At 49.1% G+C, this 16,516-nt stretch overlaps 1 protein-coding gene across 2 annotated transcripts in view; it reads left to right on the plus strand.

The window, feature by feature from the left end:
- Nucleotides 1-16,516, plus strand: part of LOC122922421 (annexin A1-like) — a 57,141-nt gene that overhangs the window by 25,163 nt on the left and 15,462 nt on the right. For both annotated transcript variants that reach the window (XM_044273025.1, XM_044273034.1), the window contains exons 9-10: nucleotides 7,046-7,139; nucleotides 9,602-9,697. In XM_044273025.1, the coding sequence (XP_044128960.1) occupies nucleotides 7,046-7,139; nucleotides 9,602-9,697 (190 nt within the window). The remainder of the gene's footprint in view (nucleotides 1-7,045; nucleotides 7,140-9,601; nucleotides 9,698-16,516) is intronic.

The raw sequence follows: 16,516 nt of genomic DNA on the forward strand, positions 1-16,516 counted from the left end.
AAATTTAAATCCCTCTAAATCTCTCGTTACCGCTGTACTGTTGTAGCTGGGAAAGTTATTTAGTGCCCGTCAAAGCACATTTTTTGTTCTGGGTTGAAGTACAATTCCCAATTTAGCAATTTCATAATTTAGTGGTTCCTGCTATATCAGAGCTATTTGAAATCTATCCCAAAAAGGGTATATAATATTCAAGGTGCACATTGGGTCATTCAGAATAACTTCACACACACGCTTCTGTGCATTTCCAAGTCTAATTCTGTCACTAAATCCATACCGGTCACCCAGCGCCTAAATACTAGGCCTCAAATTTATATCCCGCTGAATTTGAATACAATACATTGGGCCAAATAATATATTTGTTGTTGTGGTGAACCATAACAATGAGAAAAACATCTAGTAAGGGACGCGGACGTGGACATGGTCGTGGTGGTGTTAGTGGACCCTCTGGTGCTGGGAGAGGACGTGGCCGTTCTGCCACATCCACACGTCCTAGTGTACCAACTACCTCAGGTCCCAGTAGCCGCCAGAATTTACAGCGATATATGGTGGGGCCCAATGCCGTTCTAAGGATGGTAAGGCCTGAGCAGGTACAGGCATTAGTCAATTGGGTGGCCGACAGTGGATCCAGCACGTTCACATTATCTCCCACCCAGTCTTCTGCAGAAAGCGCACAGATGGCGCCTGAAAACCAACCCCATCAGTCTGTCACATCACCCCCATGCATACCAGGGAAACTGTCTCAGCCTCAAGTTATGCAGCAGTCTCTTATGCTGTTTGAAGACTCCGCTGGCAGGGTTTCCCAAGGGCATCCACCTAGCCCTTCCCCAGCGGTGAAAGACATAGAATGCACTGACGCACAACCACTTATGTTTCCTGATGATGAGGACATGGGAATACCACCTCAGCATGTCTCTGATGATGACGAAACACAGGTGCCAACTGCTGCGTCTTTCTGCAGTGTGCAGACTGAACAGGAGGTCAGGGATCAAGACTGGGTGGAAGACGATGCAGGGGACGATGAGGTCCTAGACCCCACATGGAATGAAGGTCGTGCCACTGACTTTCACAGTTCGGAGGAAGAGGCAGTGGTGAGACCGAGCCAACAGCGTAGCAAAAGAGGGAGCAGTGGGCAAAAGCAGAACACCCGCCGCCAAGAGACTCCGCCTGCTACTGACCGCCGCCATCTGGGACCGAGCACCCCAAAGGCAGCTTCAAGGAGTTCCCTGGCATGGCACTTCTTCAAACAATGTGCTGACGACAAGACCCGAGTGGTTTGCACGCTGTGCCATCAGAGCCTGAAGCGAGGCATTAACGTTCTGAACCTGAGCACAACCTGCATGACCAGGCACCTGCATGCAAAGCATGAACTGCAGTGGAGTAAACACCTTAAAACCAAGGAAGTCACTCAGGCTCCCCCTGCTACCTCTTCTGCTGCTGCCGCCTCGGCCTATTCTGCTGCTGCCGCCTCGGCCTCTTCCTCCGCCTCTGGAGGAACGTTGGCACCTGCCGCCCAGCAAACAGGGGATGTACCACCAACACCACCACCACCACCTCCGTCACCAAGCGTCTCAACCATGTCACACGCCAGCGTTCAGCTCTCCATCTCACAAACATTTGATAGAAAGCGTAAATTCCCACCTAGCCACCCTCGATCCCTGGCCCTGAATGCCAGCATTTCTAAACTACTGGCCTATGAAATGCTGTCATTTAGGCTGGTGGACACAGACAGCTTCAAACAGCTCATGTCGCTTGCTGTCCCACAGTATGTTGTTCCCAGCCGGCACTACTTCTCCAAGAGAGCCGTGCCTTCCCTGCACAACCAAGTATCCGATAAAATCAAGTGTGCACTGCGCAACGCCATCTGTAGCAAGGTCCACCTAACCACAGATACGTGGACCAGTAAGCACGGCCAGGGACGCTATATCTCCCTAACTGCACACTGGGTAAATGTAGTGGCAGCTGGGCCCCAGGCGGAGAGCTGTTTGGCGCACGTCCTGCCGCCGCCAAGGATCGCAGGGCAACATTCTTTGCCTCCTGTTGCCACCTCCTCCTTCTCGGCTTCCTCCTCCTCTTCTTCCACCTGCTCATCCAGTCAGCCACACACCTTCACCACCAACTTCAGCACAGCCCGGGGTAAACGTCAGCAGGCCATTCTGAAACTCATATGTTTGGGGGACAGGCCCCACACCGCACAGGAGTTGTGGCGGGGTATTGAACAACAGACCGACGAGTGGTTGCTGCCGGTGAGCCTCAAGCCCGGCCTGGTGGTGTGTGATAATGGGCGAAATCTCGTTGCAGCTCTGGGACTAGCCAATTTGACGCACATCCCTTGCTTGGCGCATGTGCTGAATTTGGTGGTGCAGAAGTTCATTCACAACTACCCCATGTCAGAGCTGCTGCATAAAGTGCGGGCCGTCTGTTCGCGCTTCCGGCGTTCACATCCTGCCGCTGCTCGCCTGTCTGCGCTACAGCGTAACTTCGGCCTTCCCGCTCACCGCCTCATATGCGACGTGCCCACCAGGTGGAACTCCACCTTGCACATGCTGGACAGACTGTGCGAGCAGCAGCAGGCCATAGTGGAGTTTCAGCTGCAGCACGCACGGGTCAGTCGCACTACAGAACAGCACCACTTCACCACCAATGACTGGGCCTCCATGCGAGACCTGTGTGCCCTGTTGCGCTGTTTCGAGTACTCCACCAACATGGCCAGTGGCGATGACACCGTTATCAGCGTTACAATACCACTTCTATGTCTCCTTGAGAAAACACTTAGGGCGATGATGGAACAGGAGGTGGCCCAGGAGGAGGAGGAGGAGGATGAGGAAGAGGGGTCATTTTTAGCACTTTCAGGCCAGTCTCTTCGAAGTGACTCAGAGGGAGGTTTTTTGCAACAGCAGAGGCCAGGTACAAATGTGGCCAGCCAGGGCCCACTACTGGAGGACGAGGAGGACGAGGATGAGGAGGAGGTGGAGGAGGATGAGGATGAAGCATGGTCACAGCGGGGTGGCACCCAACGCAGCTCGGGTCCATCACTGGTGCGTGGCTGGGGGGAAAGGCAGGACGATGACGATACGCCTCCCACAGAGGACAGCTTGTCCTTACCCCTGGGCAGCCTGGCACACATGAGCGACTACATGCTGCAGTGCCTGCGCAACGACAGCAGAGTTGCCCACATTTTAACCTGTGCGGACTACTGGGTTGCCACCCTGCTGGATCCACGCTACAAAGACAATGTGCCCACCTTACTTCCTGCACTGGAGCGTGATAGGAAGATGCGCGAGTACAAGCGCACGTTGGTAGACGCGCTACTGAGAGCATTCCCAAATGTCACAGGGGAACAAGTGGAAGCCCAAGGCCAAGGCAGAGGAGGAGCAAGAGGTCGCCAAGGCAGCTGTGTCACGGCCAGCTCCTCTGAGGGCAGGGTTAGCATGGCAGAGATGTGGAAAACTTTTGTCAACACGCCACAGCTAACTGCACCACCACCTGATACGCAACGTGTTAGCAGGAGGCAACATTTCACTAACATGGTGGAACAGTACGTGTGCACACCCCTCCACGTACTGACTGATGGTTCGGCCCCATTCAACTTCTGGGTCTCTAAATTGTCCACGTGGCCAGAGCTAGCCTTTTATGCCTTGGAGGTGCTGGCCTGCCCGGCAGCCAGCGTTTTGTCTGAACGTGTATTCAGCACGGCAGGGGGCGTCATTACAGACAAACGCAGCCGCCTGTCTACAGCCAATGTGGACAAGCTGACGTTCATAAAAATGAACCAGGCATGGATCCCACAGGACCTGTCCGTCCCTTGTCCAGATTAGACATTAACTACCTCCCCATAACCATATATTATTGGACTCCAGGGCACTTCCTCATTCAATCCTATTTTTATTTTCATTTTACCATTATATTGCGATGCTACCCAAAGTTGAATGAACCTCTCCTCTGCCTGTGTGCTAGGCCTAAATATATGCCAATGGACTGTTGCAGTGGTGGCTGACATGAAGCCTGATTCTCTGCTATGACATGCAGACTAATTCTCTGCTGACATGAAGCCAGATTGTCTGTTACGGGACCTCTCTCCTCTGCCTGGGTGCTGGGCCTAAATTTATGACAATGGACTGTTGCAGTGGTGGCTGACGTGAAGCCTGATTCTCTGCTATGACATGCAGACTGATTCTCTGCTGACATGAAGCCAGATCGTCTGTTACGGGACCTCTCTGCTCTGCCTGTGTGCTAGGCCTAAATATATGCCAATGGACTGTTGCAGTGGTGGGTGACGTGAAGCCTCATTCTCTGCTATGACATGCAGACTGATTCTCTGCTGACATGAAGCCAGATTGTCTGTTACGGGACCTCTCTGCTCTGCCTGTGTGCTAGGCCTAAATATATGCCAATGGACTGTTGCAGTGGTGGGTGACGTGAAGCCTCATTCTCTGCTATGACATGCAGACTGATTCTCTGCTGTCATGAAGCCAGATTGTCTGTTACGGGACCTCTCTGCTCTGCCTGTGTGCTAGGCCTAAATATATGCCAATGGACTGTTGCAGTGGTGGGTGACGTGAAGCCTCATTCTCTGCTATGACATGCAGACTGATTCTCTGCTGACATGAAGCCAGATTGTCTGTTACGGGACCTCTCTGCTCTGCCTGTGTGCTAGGCCTAAATATATGCCAATGGACTGTTGCAGTGGTGGGTGACGTGAAGCCTCATTCTCTGCTATGACATGCAGACTGATTCTCTGCTGTCATGAAGCCAGATTGTCTGTTACGGGACCTCTCTGCTCTGCCTGTGTGCTAGGCCTAAATATATGCCAATGGACTGTTGCAGTGGTGGGTGACGTGAAGCCTCATTCTCTGCTATGACATGCAGACTGATTCTCTGCTGACATGAAGCCAGATTGTCTGTTACGGGACCTCTCTGCTCTGCCTGTGTGCTAGGCCTAAATATATGCCAATGGACTGTTGCAGTGGTGGGTGACGTGAAGCCTCATTCTCTGCTATGACATGCAGACTGATTCTCTGCTGTCATGAAGCCAGATTGTCTGTTACGGGACCTCTCTGCTCTGCCTGTGTGCTAGGCCTAAATATATGCCAATGGACTGTTGCAGTGGTGGGTGACGTGAAGCCTCATTCTCTGCTATGACATGCAGACTAATTCTCTGCTGACATGAAGACAGATTCTCTGTTACGGGACCTCTCTCCTCTGCCTGTGTGTGTGCTGGGCCTAAATATATGCCAATGGACTGTTGCAGTGGTGGCTGACGTGAAGCCTCATTCTCTGCTATGACATGCAGACTGATTCTCTGCTGACATGAAGCCAGATTCTCTGTTACGGGACCTCTCTCCTCTGCCTGTGTGTGTGCTGGGCCTAAATATATGCCAATGGACTGTTGCAGTGGTGGCTGACGTGAAGCCTCATTCTCTGCTATGACATGCAGACTGATTCTCTGCTGACATGAAGCCAGATTCTCTGTTACGGGACCTCTCTCCTCTGCCTGTGTGTGTGCTGGGCCTAAATATATGCCAATGGACTGTTGCAGTGGTGGCTGACGTGAAGCCTCATTCTCTGCTATGACATGCAGACTGATTCTCTGCTGACATGAAGCCAGATTCTCTGTTACGGGACCTCTCTCCTCTGCCTGTGTGTGTGCTGGGCCTAAATATATGCCAATGGACTGTTGCAGTGGTGGCTGACGTGAAGCCTCATTCTCTGCTATGACATGCAGACTAATTCTCTGCTGACATGAAGACAGATTCTCTGTTACGGGACCTCCCTCCTCTGCCTGGGTGCTGGGCCTAAATATATGCCAATGGACTGTTGCAGTGGTGGCTGACGTGAAGCCTCATTCTCTGCTATGACATGCAGACTGATTCTCTGCTGACATGAAGACAGATTCTCTGTTACGGGACCTCTCTCCTCTGCCTGTGTGCTAGGCCTAAATATATGCCAATGGACTGTTGCAGTGGTGGGTGACGTGAAGCCTCATTCTCTGCTATGACATGCAGACTGATTCTCTGCTGTCATGAAGCCAGATTGTCTGTTACGGGACCTCTCTGCTCTGCCTGTGTGCTAGGCCTAAATATATGCCAATGGACTGTTGCAGTGGTGGGTGACGTGAAGCCTCATTCTCTGCTATGACATGCAGACTAATTCTCTGCTGACATGAAGACAGATTCTCTGTTACGGGACCTCTCTCCTCTGCCTGTGTGTGTGCTGGGCCTAAATATATGCCAATGGACTGTTGCAGTGGTGGCTGACGTGAAGCCTCATTCTCTGCTATGACATGCAGACTGATTCTCTGCTGACATGAAGCCAGATTCTCTGTTACGGGACCTCTCTCCTCTGCCTGTGTGCTAGGCCTAAATATATGCCAATGGACTGTTGCAGTGGTGGCTGACGTGAAGCCTCATTCTCTGCTATGACATGCAGACTAATTCTCTGCTGACATGAAGACAGATTCTCTGTTACGGGACCTCTCTCCTCTGCCTGGGTGCCGGGGCCTAAATATCTGAGAATGGACTGTTCCAGTGGTGGGTGACGGGAAGCCAGATTCTCTGCTATGGAACCTCTCTCCAATTGATTTTGGTTAATTTTTATTTATTTAATTTTTATTTTAATTAATTTCCCTATCCACATTTGTTTGCAGGGGATTTACCTACATGTTGCTGCCTTTTGCAGCCCTCTAGCCCTTTCCTGGGCTGTTTTACAGCCGTTTTAGTGCCGAAAAGTTCGGGTCCCCATTGACTTCAATGGGGTTCGGGTTCGGGACGAAGTTCGGATCGGGTTCGGATCCCGAACCCGAACATTTCCGGGATGTTCGGCCGAACTTCTCGAACCCGAACATCCAGGTGTTCGCTCAACTCTAATAGTAACCCATGATGCTGTGCGCTCCTGGCCGCACGATGTATGCCGCTTCGGGATATATGGCCCGCTCACCGACCGTATGTCTCGGAGGGCATAAGGTCGTGTGCATGAGCCCTTACTAATTCTTTAGTACGATCAGTGCATGTAATCTTTCATTTATTAAAGATATTTTAATATTTCCTAGGCCTTGTATGAAGCAGGTGAAAAAAGAGAAAGACCAGATGTTCCAGTGCTCATCAACATCCTCACGACACGCAGTTTTCCCCAGCTGCAGAGAGGTGAGTTTAGCAGGCTAAAATGTATCTCCTAGTATAATCCTATAAGATAAATGGCAATTCAGTTAGAATATTCAAAAACATCTATATAGTAAAACATTTTTATACTGTGTTTGCCATTACCAAGACAGTAGAATAGCATTTTTCATAGATCTTAAAAAATTCAGATCTCAGCACCTGAAAATCCAGCCTATCAATCTAAGGGCTCATGAACACGAACATGTGTAGCCCCTGCCTGTATTGCGGTCCGCACAGTGGGTCAGCAATATGAGTGTGGACCTATTCAAGTGAATGGCCTTGCATCTGCTACGGTCTGCATCACAAGCACGGGGGGCACACATTTGTGTGCATGACCCCTAAATGGGGTTTTGCTGCAGCAAGTGCATGGATTTCAGCAATCCTCATACAAAACAAGTAATGTGAAAAATGAATTCTAATTGTAAGAGTTGTGTGGAAAATTTCAAGACTTTTCATGCTAGGACATAGTCTGCGGACTGGAAATAACCTTAAAATCTGCACAAAAATGTGGTTACAACAGACGGTATTCTGCATATTGGAAAACCCACATCATACCTACAATCTGCTGTGTATAAATGGGACCCATTGCTAAACAGGAATGCAATCATGGGAGTCCGAGAGATTGCCATGGCAGCAAGGGGTCTTACAATGGTCCCTAGGCCTTCCATTTTTAGATGCCTATAAAAAATAAGTATGAAAAAATGCAAAAATTCCTGTTTTTGTTCTGTCTGTCTCCCAAAAAATATGTAACAAGCAGTTATCAAAAAGCCGCATATATAGCACAATATGCCACACAGATATGTTGAATTGAAAATAAAAAGTTATAGACATTGAAATGCAGAGATATAAAATATGTTTGGCAAAAAAAACAAAAAAAAACTGACCAACAAATATGTGAGTCACGTCTGAGGGTACAGCCACACGGTGCGGTTGTGAGACGGTTGCGATGCAGAAGTGATGCGGTTAGGAAACGTATGCTGACGGTTACCGCGTGCATAATCATGCATGTAGAGTGTGTCTATTGTCCGCCACTGTTGTTTGAACTGTGAATTTTACTGGTTCTTTAGCATTCTGAATAACTTCAATAACATAATCCACAAGCAGCGGCTCAACTCTATATCTCATGCAGTCATCAGCCGCAAGCAGCAGGACATGTCCTATGTGTGGTCAATCAGTCATCACAACCTTGAAAGTGCCAGGTCTATCTCAGAAACCTATCTTCCCATTGACTTCTATTGGGAAATGAGATGCTGTGGTTCCTAACTGCATCATGACTGCATCACGATCGCAGTAACCTAAAACATTTGCTTGCATTATGCTCCATCACATGCTTTATTATGAAGCCATACTTGCCAAGAATCATTTCTTCTAGTGGCAGCATATAGCGGCACACAGGCCTACTTTTTTAAAAATATGGAACTTAGAGAAACCAAAGGGGGAATTAATCACAAGAATTAATCTCGTTTGTTAAATTTTGTGCATCTTTAAATCTAACACCTTGGTCTAGCAATGTTAGTCCAGTTTCTTCATGCCACACCCTACTGGAGAGAACTAGCAACCTGTTTAGAGACTTTTAGCTAACCGCACCTACTTTCCTATCCACTTTTAAAAACTGGAGTGAATGGTGTAAGTGTGCGAAAAGTCACAAGCTTTCTGATCAAGTAAGCCCAAAGTTCTGTTCTGCAAAATATAGAATGCACACGGACGTCATCCATGTTCTTTGTGGACCGCTAAATACATACAGTCGTGTGCATGAGCCCTACTAATCTCTGCTAAGCATTTATTAGAGGGCCTCCTGCACACGGCTATATACATTTTGTGGTTCACAAATCAAGGATCTGCAAAATATAGAATGCACACGGACGTCATCCATGTTCTTTGTGGACCGCTAAATACATAGTCGTGTGCATGAGCCCTACTAACCTCTGCTAAGCATTTATTAGAGGGCTTCCTGCACACGGCTATATACATTTTGTGGTTCACAAATCACGGATCTGCAAAATATAGAATGCACACGGACGTCATCCATGTTCTTTGTGGACCGCTAAATACATAGTCGTGTGCATGAGCCCTACTAATCTCTGCTAAGCATTTATTAGAGGGCCTCCTGCACACGGCTATATACATTTTGTGGTTCACAAATCACGGATCTGCAAAATATAGATTTTGAGAAACCCACTGTAAAAAGCCTATTCTTATATTATTCTGTAAGAATAGGACAGGTTCTATAATTTGTGGCCCGGCCGCGCAGATATGGGGCTGTCCTTTTTATTTGTGGACCCATAAAAATGAAGGGGACTATGTGCAATCTGCAAAAAATGTGGATCGGACATGGACCAAAAATATGGTCGTGTGCATGAGGCCTAAAGTAAGAATTTCAGTATGAGTGCTCAAAATGATTAATGAATATCACATCTCTGACTCAATATGAAATCTTTAAATTGCAGTGTTTCAAAGATACAGGAGCTACAGTAAGCATGACGTGAACAAGGCATTGGATCTGGAGTTGAAAGGAGACATTGAAAACTGTCTTACGGCCATTGGTATGTAGCGTAGACGTGGTAATGTAGACATGTTCAAGTTTCTGTGATAGCCATAGTTTATTACTAAATGTATTATTCAGTCATTAGTTAGGACCATGTAGTCACTGTATCGCAAGTTCCCTGGGAATTTACTAGACTGATAAATACTCAGCTGTATGGACACATTTTCAGTTTTTGAATGTTTCCATTCACTGCCAGTAAGAATTTGAAAATGTGTGTAAGAAAGTACCAGCATGATTTGTTCCACAAGCTACCCTGAGAATAATCCAGCCGCTGATGGCAGTATATTCTCGGGGATGGCAGTGAACAATACATTTTTTTATCATAAGTTTACCAAATTTTAACCTACCAAAAATGTCCATGGTTTCAGCTTTAGATCAGTTCATAGTTTGTTCACAACTAGGGATGAGCGAACTCGAACTGTATAGTTCGGGTTCGTACCGAATTTTGGGGTGTCCGTGACACGGACCCGAACCCGGACATTTTCGTAAAAGTCCGGGTTCGGGTTCGGTGTTCGTCGCTTTCTTCGCGCTTTTGTGACGCTTTCTTGGCGCTTTTTGAAAGGCTGCAAAGCAGCCAATCAACAAGCGTCATACTACTTGCCCCAAGAGGCCATCACAGCCATGCCTACTATTGGCATGGCTGTGATTGGCCAGAGCACCATGTGACCCAGCCTCTATTTAAGCTGGAGTCACATAGCGCCGCCCGTCACTCTGCTCTGATTAGCGTAGGGAGAGGTTGCGGCTGCGACAGTAGGGCGAGATTAGGCAGATTAACTCCTCCAAAGGACTTGATTAACTGATCGATCTGCAGCTGTGGATCATTGAGCTGCTGATCCTCAATTGCTCACTGTTTTTAGGCTGCACAGACCGTTTGTCAGTCTCATTTTTCTGGGGTGATCGGCGGCCATTTTGTGTCTTGTGGTGCGCCAGCACAAGCTGCGACCAAGTGCATTTAACCCTCAATGGTGTGGTTGTTTTTTGGCTAAAGCCTACATCAGGGTGAAGCTGTCACACCAAGTGCATTTAACCAGCAATAGTCTGTTCATTTTTTGGCCATATACAAAATCAGGGGCAAGCTGCGCCTGTCACCAAGTGCATTTAACCCTCAATGGTGTGGTTGTTTTTTGGCTAAAGCCTACATCAGGGTGAAGCTGTCACACCAAGTGCATTTAACCAGCAATAGTCTGTTCATTTTTTGGCCATATACAAAATCAGGGGCAAGCTGCGCCTGTCACCAAGTGCATTTAACCCTCAATGGTGTGGTTGTTTTTTGGCTAAAGCCTACATCAGGGTGAAGCTGTCACACCAAGTGCATTTAACCAGCAATAGTCTGTTCATTTTTTGGCCATATACAAAATCAGGGGCAAGCTGCGCCTGTCACCAAGTGCATTTAACCCTCAATGGTGTGGTTGTTTTTTGGCTAAAGCCTACATCAGGGTGAAGCTGTCACACCAAGTGCATTTAACCAGCAATAGTCTGTTCATTTTTTGGCCATATCCCAGTCTAATTCTGTCACTAAATCCATACCGGTCACCCAGCGCCTAAATACTAGGCCTCAAATTTATATCCAGCTAAATCTGTCCCTAGTGCTGTAGCTGGGCGAGTTATTTAGTGTCCGTTCAAGCACATTTCTTGTTCTGGGTTGAAATACAATTCCCAATTTAGCAATTTCATAATTTAGTGGTTCCTGCTATATCAGAGCTCTTTGAAATCTATCCCAAAAAGGGTATATAATATTGAAGGTGCACATAGGGTCATTCAGAGTAACTTCACACACACCCGCTACTGTGTATTTCCAAGTCTAATTCTGTCACTAAATCCATACCGGTGACCCAGCGCCTAAATACTAGGCCTCAAATTTAATTCCCTCTAAATCTCTCGTTACCCACCGCTGTACTGTTGTTGCTGGGCAAGATATTTAGTGTCCGTCAAAGCACATTTTTTGTTCTGGGTTGAAGTACAATTCCCAATTTAGCAATTTCATAATTTAGTGGTTTCTGCTATATCAGAGCTATTTGAAATCTATCCCTAAAAGGGTATATAATATTGAAGGTGCACATAGGGTCATTCAGAATAACTTCACACACACCCGCTACTGTGTATTTCCAAGTCTAATTCTGTCACTAAATCCATACCGGTGACCCAGCGCCTAAATACTAGGCCTCAAATTTAATTCCCTCTAAATCTCTCGTTACCCACCGCTGTACTGTTGTTGCTGGGCAAGATATTTAGTGTCCGTCAAAGCACATTTTTTGTTCTGGGTTGAAGTACAATTCCCAATTTAGCAATTTCATAATTTAGTGGTTTCTGCTATATCAGAGCTATTTGAAATCTATCCCTAAAAGGGTATATAATATTCAAGGTGCACATTGGGTCATTCAGAATAACTTCACACACACACGCTTCTGTGCATTTCCAAGTCTAATTCTGTCACTAAATCCATACCGGTCACCCAGCGCCTAAATACTAGGCCTCAAATTTATATCCCGCTGAATTTGAATACAATACATTGGGCCAAATAATATATTTGTTGTTGTGGTGAACCATAACAATGAGAAAAACATCTAGTAAGGGACGCGGACGTGGACATGGTCGTGGTGGTGTTAGTGGACCCTCTGGTGCTGGGAGAGGACGTGGCCGTTCTGCCACATCCACACGTCCTAGTGTACCAACTACCTCAGGTCCCAGTAGCCGCCAGAATTTACAGCGATATATGGTGGGGCCCAATGCCGTTCTAAGGATGGTAAGGCCTGAGCAGGTACAGGCATTAGTCAATTGGGTGGCCGACAGTGGATCCAGCACGTTCACATTATCTCCCACCCAGTCTTCTGCAGAAAGCGCACAGATGGCGCCTGAAAACCAACCCCATCAGTCTGTCACATCACCCCCATGCATACCAGGGAAACTGTCTCAGCCTCAAGTTATGCAGCAGTCTCTTATGCTGTTTGAAGACTCCGCTGGCAGGGTTTCCCAAGGGCATCCACCTAGCCCTTCCCCAGCGGTGAAAGACATAGAATGCACTGACGCACAACCACTTATGTTTCCTGATGATGAGGACATGGGAATACCACCTCAGCATGTCTCTGATGATGACGAAACACAGGTGCCAACTGCTGCGTCTTTCTGCAGTGTGCAGACTGAACAGGAGGTCAGGGATCAAGACTGGGTGGAAGACGATGCAGGGGACGATGAGGTCCTAGACCCCACATGGAATGAAGGTCGTGCCACTGACTTTCACAGTTCGGAGGAAGAGGCAGTGGTGAGACCGAGCCAACAGCGTAGCAAAAGAGGGAGCAGTGGGCAAAAGCAGAACACCCGCCGCCAAGAGACTCCGCCTGCTACTGACCGCCGCCATCTGGGACCGAGCACCCCAAAGGCAGCTTCAAGGAGTTCCCTGGCATGGCACTTCTTCAAACAATGTGCTGACGACAAGACCCGAGTGGTTTGCACGCTGTGCCATCAGAGCCTGAAGCGAGGCATTAACGTTCTGAACCTGAGCACAACCTGCATGACCAGGCACCTGCATGCAAAGCATGAACTGCAGTGGAGTAAACACCTTAAAACCAAGGAAGTCACTCAGGCTCCCCCTGCTACCTCTTCTGCTGCTGCCGCCTCGGCCTATTCTGCTGCTGCCGCCTCGGCCTCTTCCTCCGCCTCTGGAGGAACGTTGGCACCTGCCGCCCAGCAAACAGGGGATGTACCACCAACACCACCACCACCACCACCTCCGTCACCAAGCGTCTCAACCATGTCACACGCCAGCGTTCAGCTCTCCATCTCACAAACATTTGATAGAAAGCGTAAATTCCCACCTAGCCACCCTCGATCCCTGGCCCTGAATGCCAGCATTTCTAAACTACTGGCCTATGAAATGCTGTCATTTAGGCTGGTGGACACAGACAGCTTCAAACAGCTCATGTCGCTTGCTGTCCCACAGTATGTTGTTCCCAGCCGGCACTACTTCTCCAAGAGAGCCGTGCCTTCCCTGCACAACCAAGTATCCGATAAAATCAAGTGTGCACTGCGCAACGCCATCTGTAGCAAGGTCCACCTAACCACAGATACGTGGACCAGTAAGCACGGCCAGGGACGCTATATCTCCCTAACTGCACACTGGGTAAATGTAGTGGCAGCTGGGCCCCAGGCGGAGAGCTGTTTGGCGCACGTCCTTCCGCCGCCAAGGATCGCAGGGCAACATTCTTTGCCTCCTGTTGCCACCTCCTCCTTCTCGGCTTCCTCCTCCTCTTCTTCCACCTGCTCATCCAGTCAGCCACACACCTTCACCACCAACTTCAGCACAGCCCGGGGTAAACGTCAGCAGGCCATTCTGAAACTCATATGTTTGGGGGACAGGCCCCACACCGCACAGGAGTTGTGGCGGGGTATAGAACAACAGACCGACGAGTGGTTGCTGCCGGTGAGCCTCAAGCCCGGCCTGGTGGTGTGTGATAATGGGCGAAATCTCGTTGCAGCTCTGGGACTAGCCAATTTGACGCACATCCCTTGCTTGGCGCATGTGCTGAATTTGGTGGTGCAGAAGTTCATTCACAACTACCCCGACATGTCAGAGCTGCTGCATAAAGTGCGGGCCGTCTGTTCGCGCTTCCGGCGTTCACATCCTGCTGCTGCTCGCCTGTCTGCGCTACAGCGTAACTTCGGCCTTCCCGCTCACCGCCTCATATGCGACGTGCCCACCAGGTGGAACTCCACCTTGCACATGCTGGACAGACTGTGCGAGCAGCAGCAGGCCATAGTGGAGTTTCAGCTGCAGCACGCACGGGTCAGTCGCACTACAGAACAGCACCACTTCACCACCAATGACTGGGCCTCCATGCGAGACCTGTGTGCCCTGTTGCGCTGTTTCGAGTACTCCACCAACATGGCCAGTGGCGATGACACCGTTATCAGCGTTACAATACCACTTCTATGTCTCCTTGAGAAAACACTTAGGGCGATGATGGAAGAGGAGGTGGCCCAGGAGGAGGAGGAGGAGGAGGAAGAGGGGTCATTTTTAGCACTTTCAGGCCAGTCTCTTCGAAGTGACTCAGAGGGAGGTTTTTGGCAACAGCAGAGGCCAGGTACAAATGTGGCCAGCCAGGGCCCACTACTGGAGGACGAGGAGGACGAGGATGAGGAGGAGGTGGAGGAGGATGAGGATGAAGCATGGTCACAGCGGGGTGGCACCCAACGCAGCTCGGGTCCATCACTGGTGCGTGGCTGGGGGGAAAGGCAGGACGATGACGATACGCCTCCCACAGAGGACAGCTTGTCCTTATCCCTGGGCAGCCTGGCACACATGAGCGACTACATGCTGCAGTGCCTGCGCAACGACAGCAGAGTTGCCCACATTTTAACCTGTGCGGACTACTGGGTTGCCACCCTGCTGGATCCACGCTACAAAGACAATGTGCCCACCTTACTTCCTGCACTGGAGCGTGATAGGAAGATGCGCGAGTACAAGCGCACGTTGGTAGACACGCTACTGAGAGCATTCCCAAATGTCACAGGGGAACAAGTGGAAGCCCAAGGCCAAGGCAGAGGAGGAGCAAGAGGTCGCCAAGGCAGCTGTGTCACGGCCAGCTCCTCTGAGGGCAGGGTTAGCATGGCAGAGATGTGGAAAACTTTTGTCAACACGCCACAGCTAACTGCACCACCACCTGATACGCAACGTGTTAGCAGGAGGCAACATTTCACTAACATGGTGGAACAGTACGTGTGCACACCCCTCCACGTACTGACTGATGGTTCGGCCCCATTCAACTTCTGGGTCTCTAAATTGTCCACGTGGCCAGAGCTAGCCTTTTATGCCTTGGAGGTGCTGGCCTGCCCGGCAGCCAGCGTTTTGTCAGAACGTGTATTCAGCACGGCAGGGGGCGTCATTACAGACAAACGCAGCCGCCTGTCTACAGCCAATGTGGACAAGCTGACGTTCATAAAAATGAACCAGGCATGGATCCCACAGGACCTGTCCGTCCCTTGTCCAGATTAGACATTAACTACCTCCCCATAACCATATATTATTGGACTCCAGGGCACTTCCTCATTCAATCCTATTTTTATTTTCATTTTACCATTATATTGCGAGGCTACCCAAAGTTGAATGAACCTCTCCTCTGCCTGTGTGCTAGGCCTAAATATATGCCAATGGACTGTTGCAGTGGTGGGTGACGTGAAGCCTCATTCTCTGCTATGACATGCAGACTGATTCTCTGCTGACATGAAGCCAGATCCTCTGTTACGGGAGCTCTCTCCTCTGCCTGGGTGCTGGGCCTAAATTTATGACAATTGACTGTTGCAGTGGTGGGTGACGTGAAGCCTGATTCTCTGCTATGATATGAAGACTGATTCTCTGCTGACATGAAGCCAGATTGTCTGTTACGGGACCTTTCTCCTCTGCCTGGGTTCTGGGCCTAAATTTATGAAAATTGACTGTTGCAGTGGTGGGTGACGTGAAGCCTGATTCTCTGCTATGATATGAAGACTGATTCTCTGCTGACATGAAGCCAGATTGTCTGTTACGGGACCTTTCTCCTCTGCCTGGGTTCTGGGCCTAAATTTATGACAATGGACTGTTGCAGTGGTGGCTGACGTGAAGCCTGATTCTCTGCTATGACATGCAGACTGATTCTCTGCTGTCATGAAGCCAGATTGTCTGTTACGGGACCTCTCTGCTCTGCCTGTGTGCTAGGCCTAAATATATGCCAATGGACTGTTGCAGTGGTGGCTGACGTGAAGCCTCATTCTCTGCTATGACATGCAGACTAATTCTCTGCTGACATGAAGCCAGATTGTCTGTTACGGGACCTCTCTCCTCTGC

The sequence above is a fragment of the Bufo gargarizans genome, chromosome 1, assembly GCF_014858855.1.
Source record: "Bufo gargarizans isolate SCDJY-AF-19 chromosome 1, ASM1485885v1, whole genome shotgun sequence".
Taxonomy (NCBI): Eukaryota; Metazoa; Chordata; class Amphibia; order Anura; family Bufonidae; genus Bufo; species Bufo gargarizans.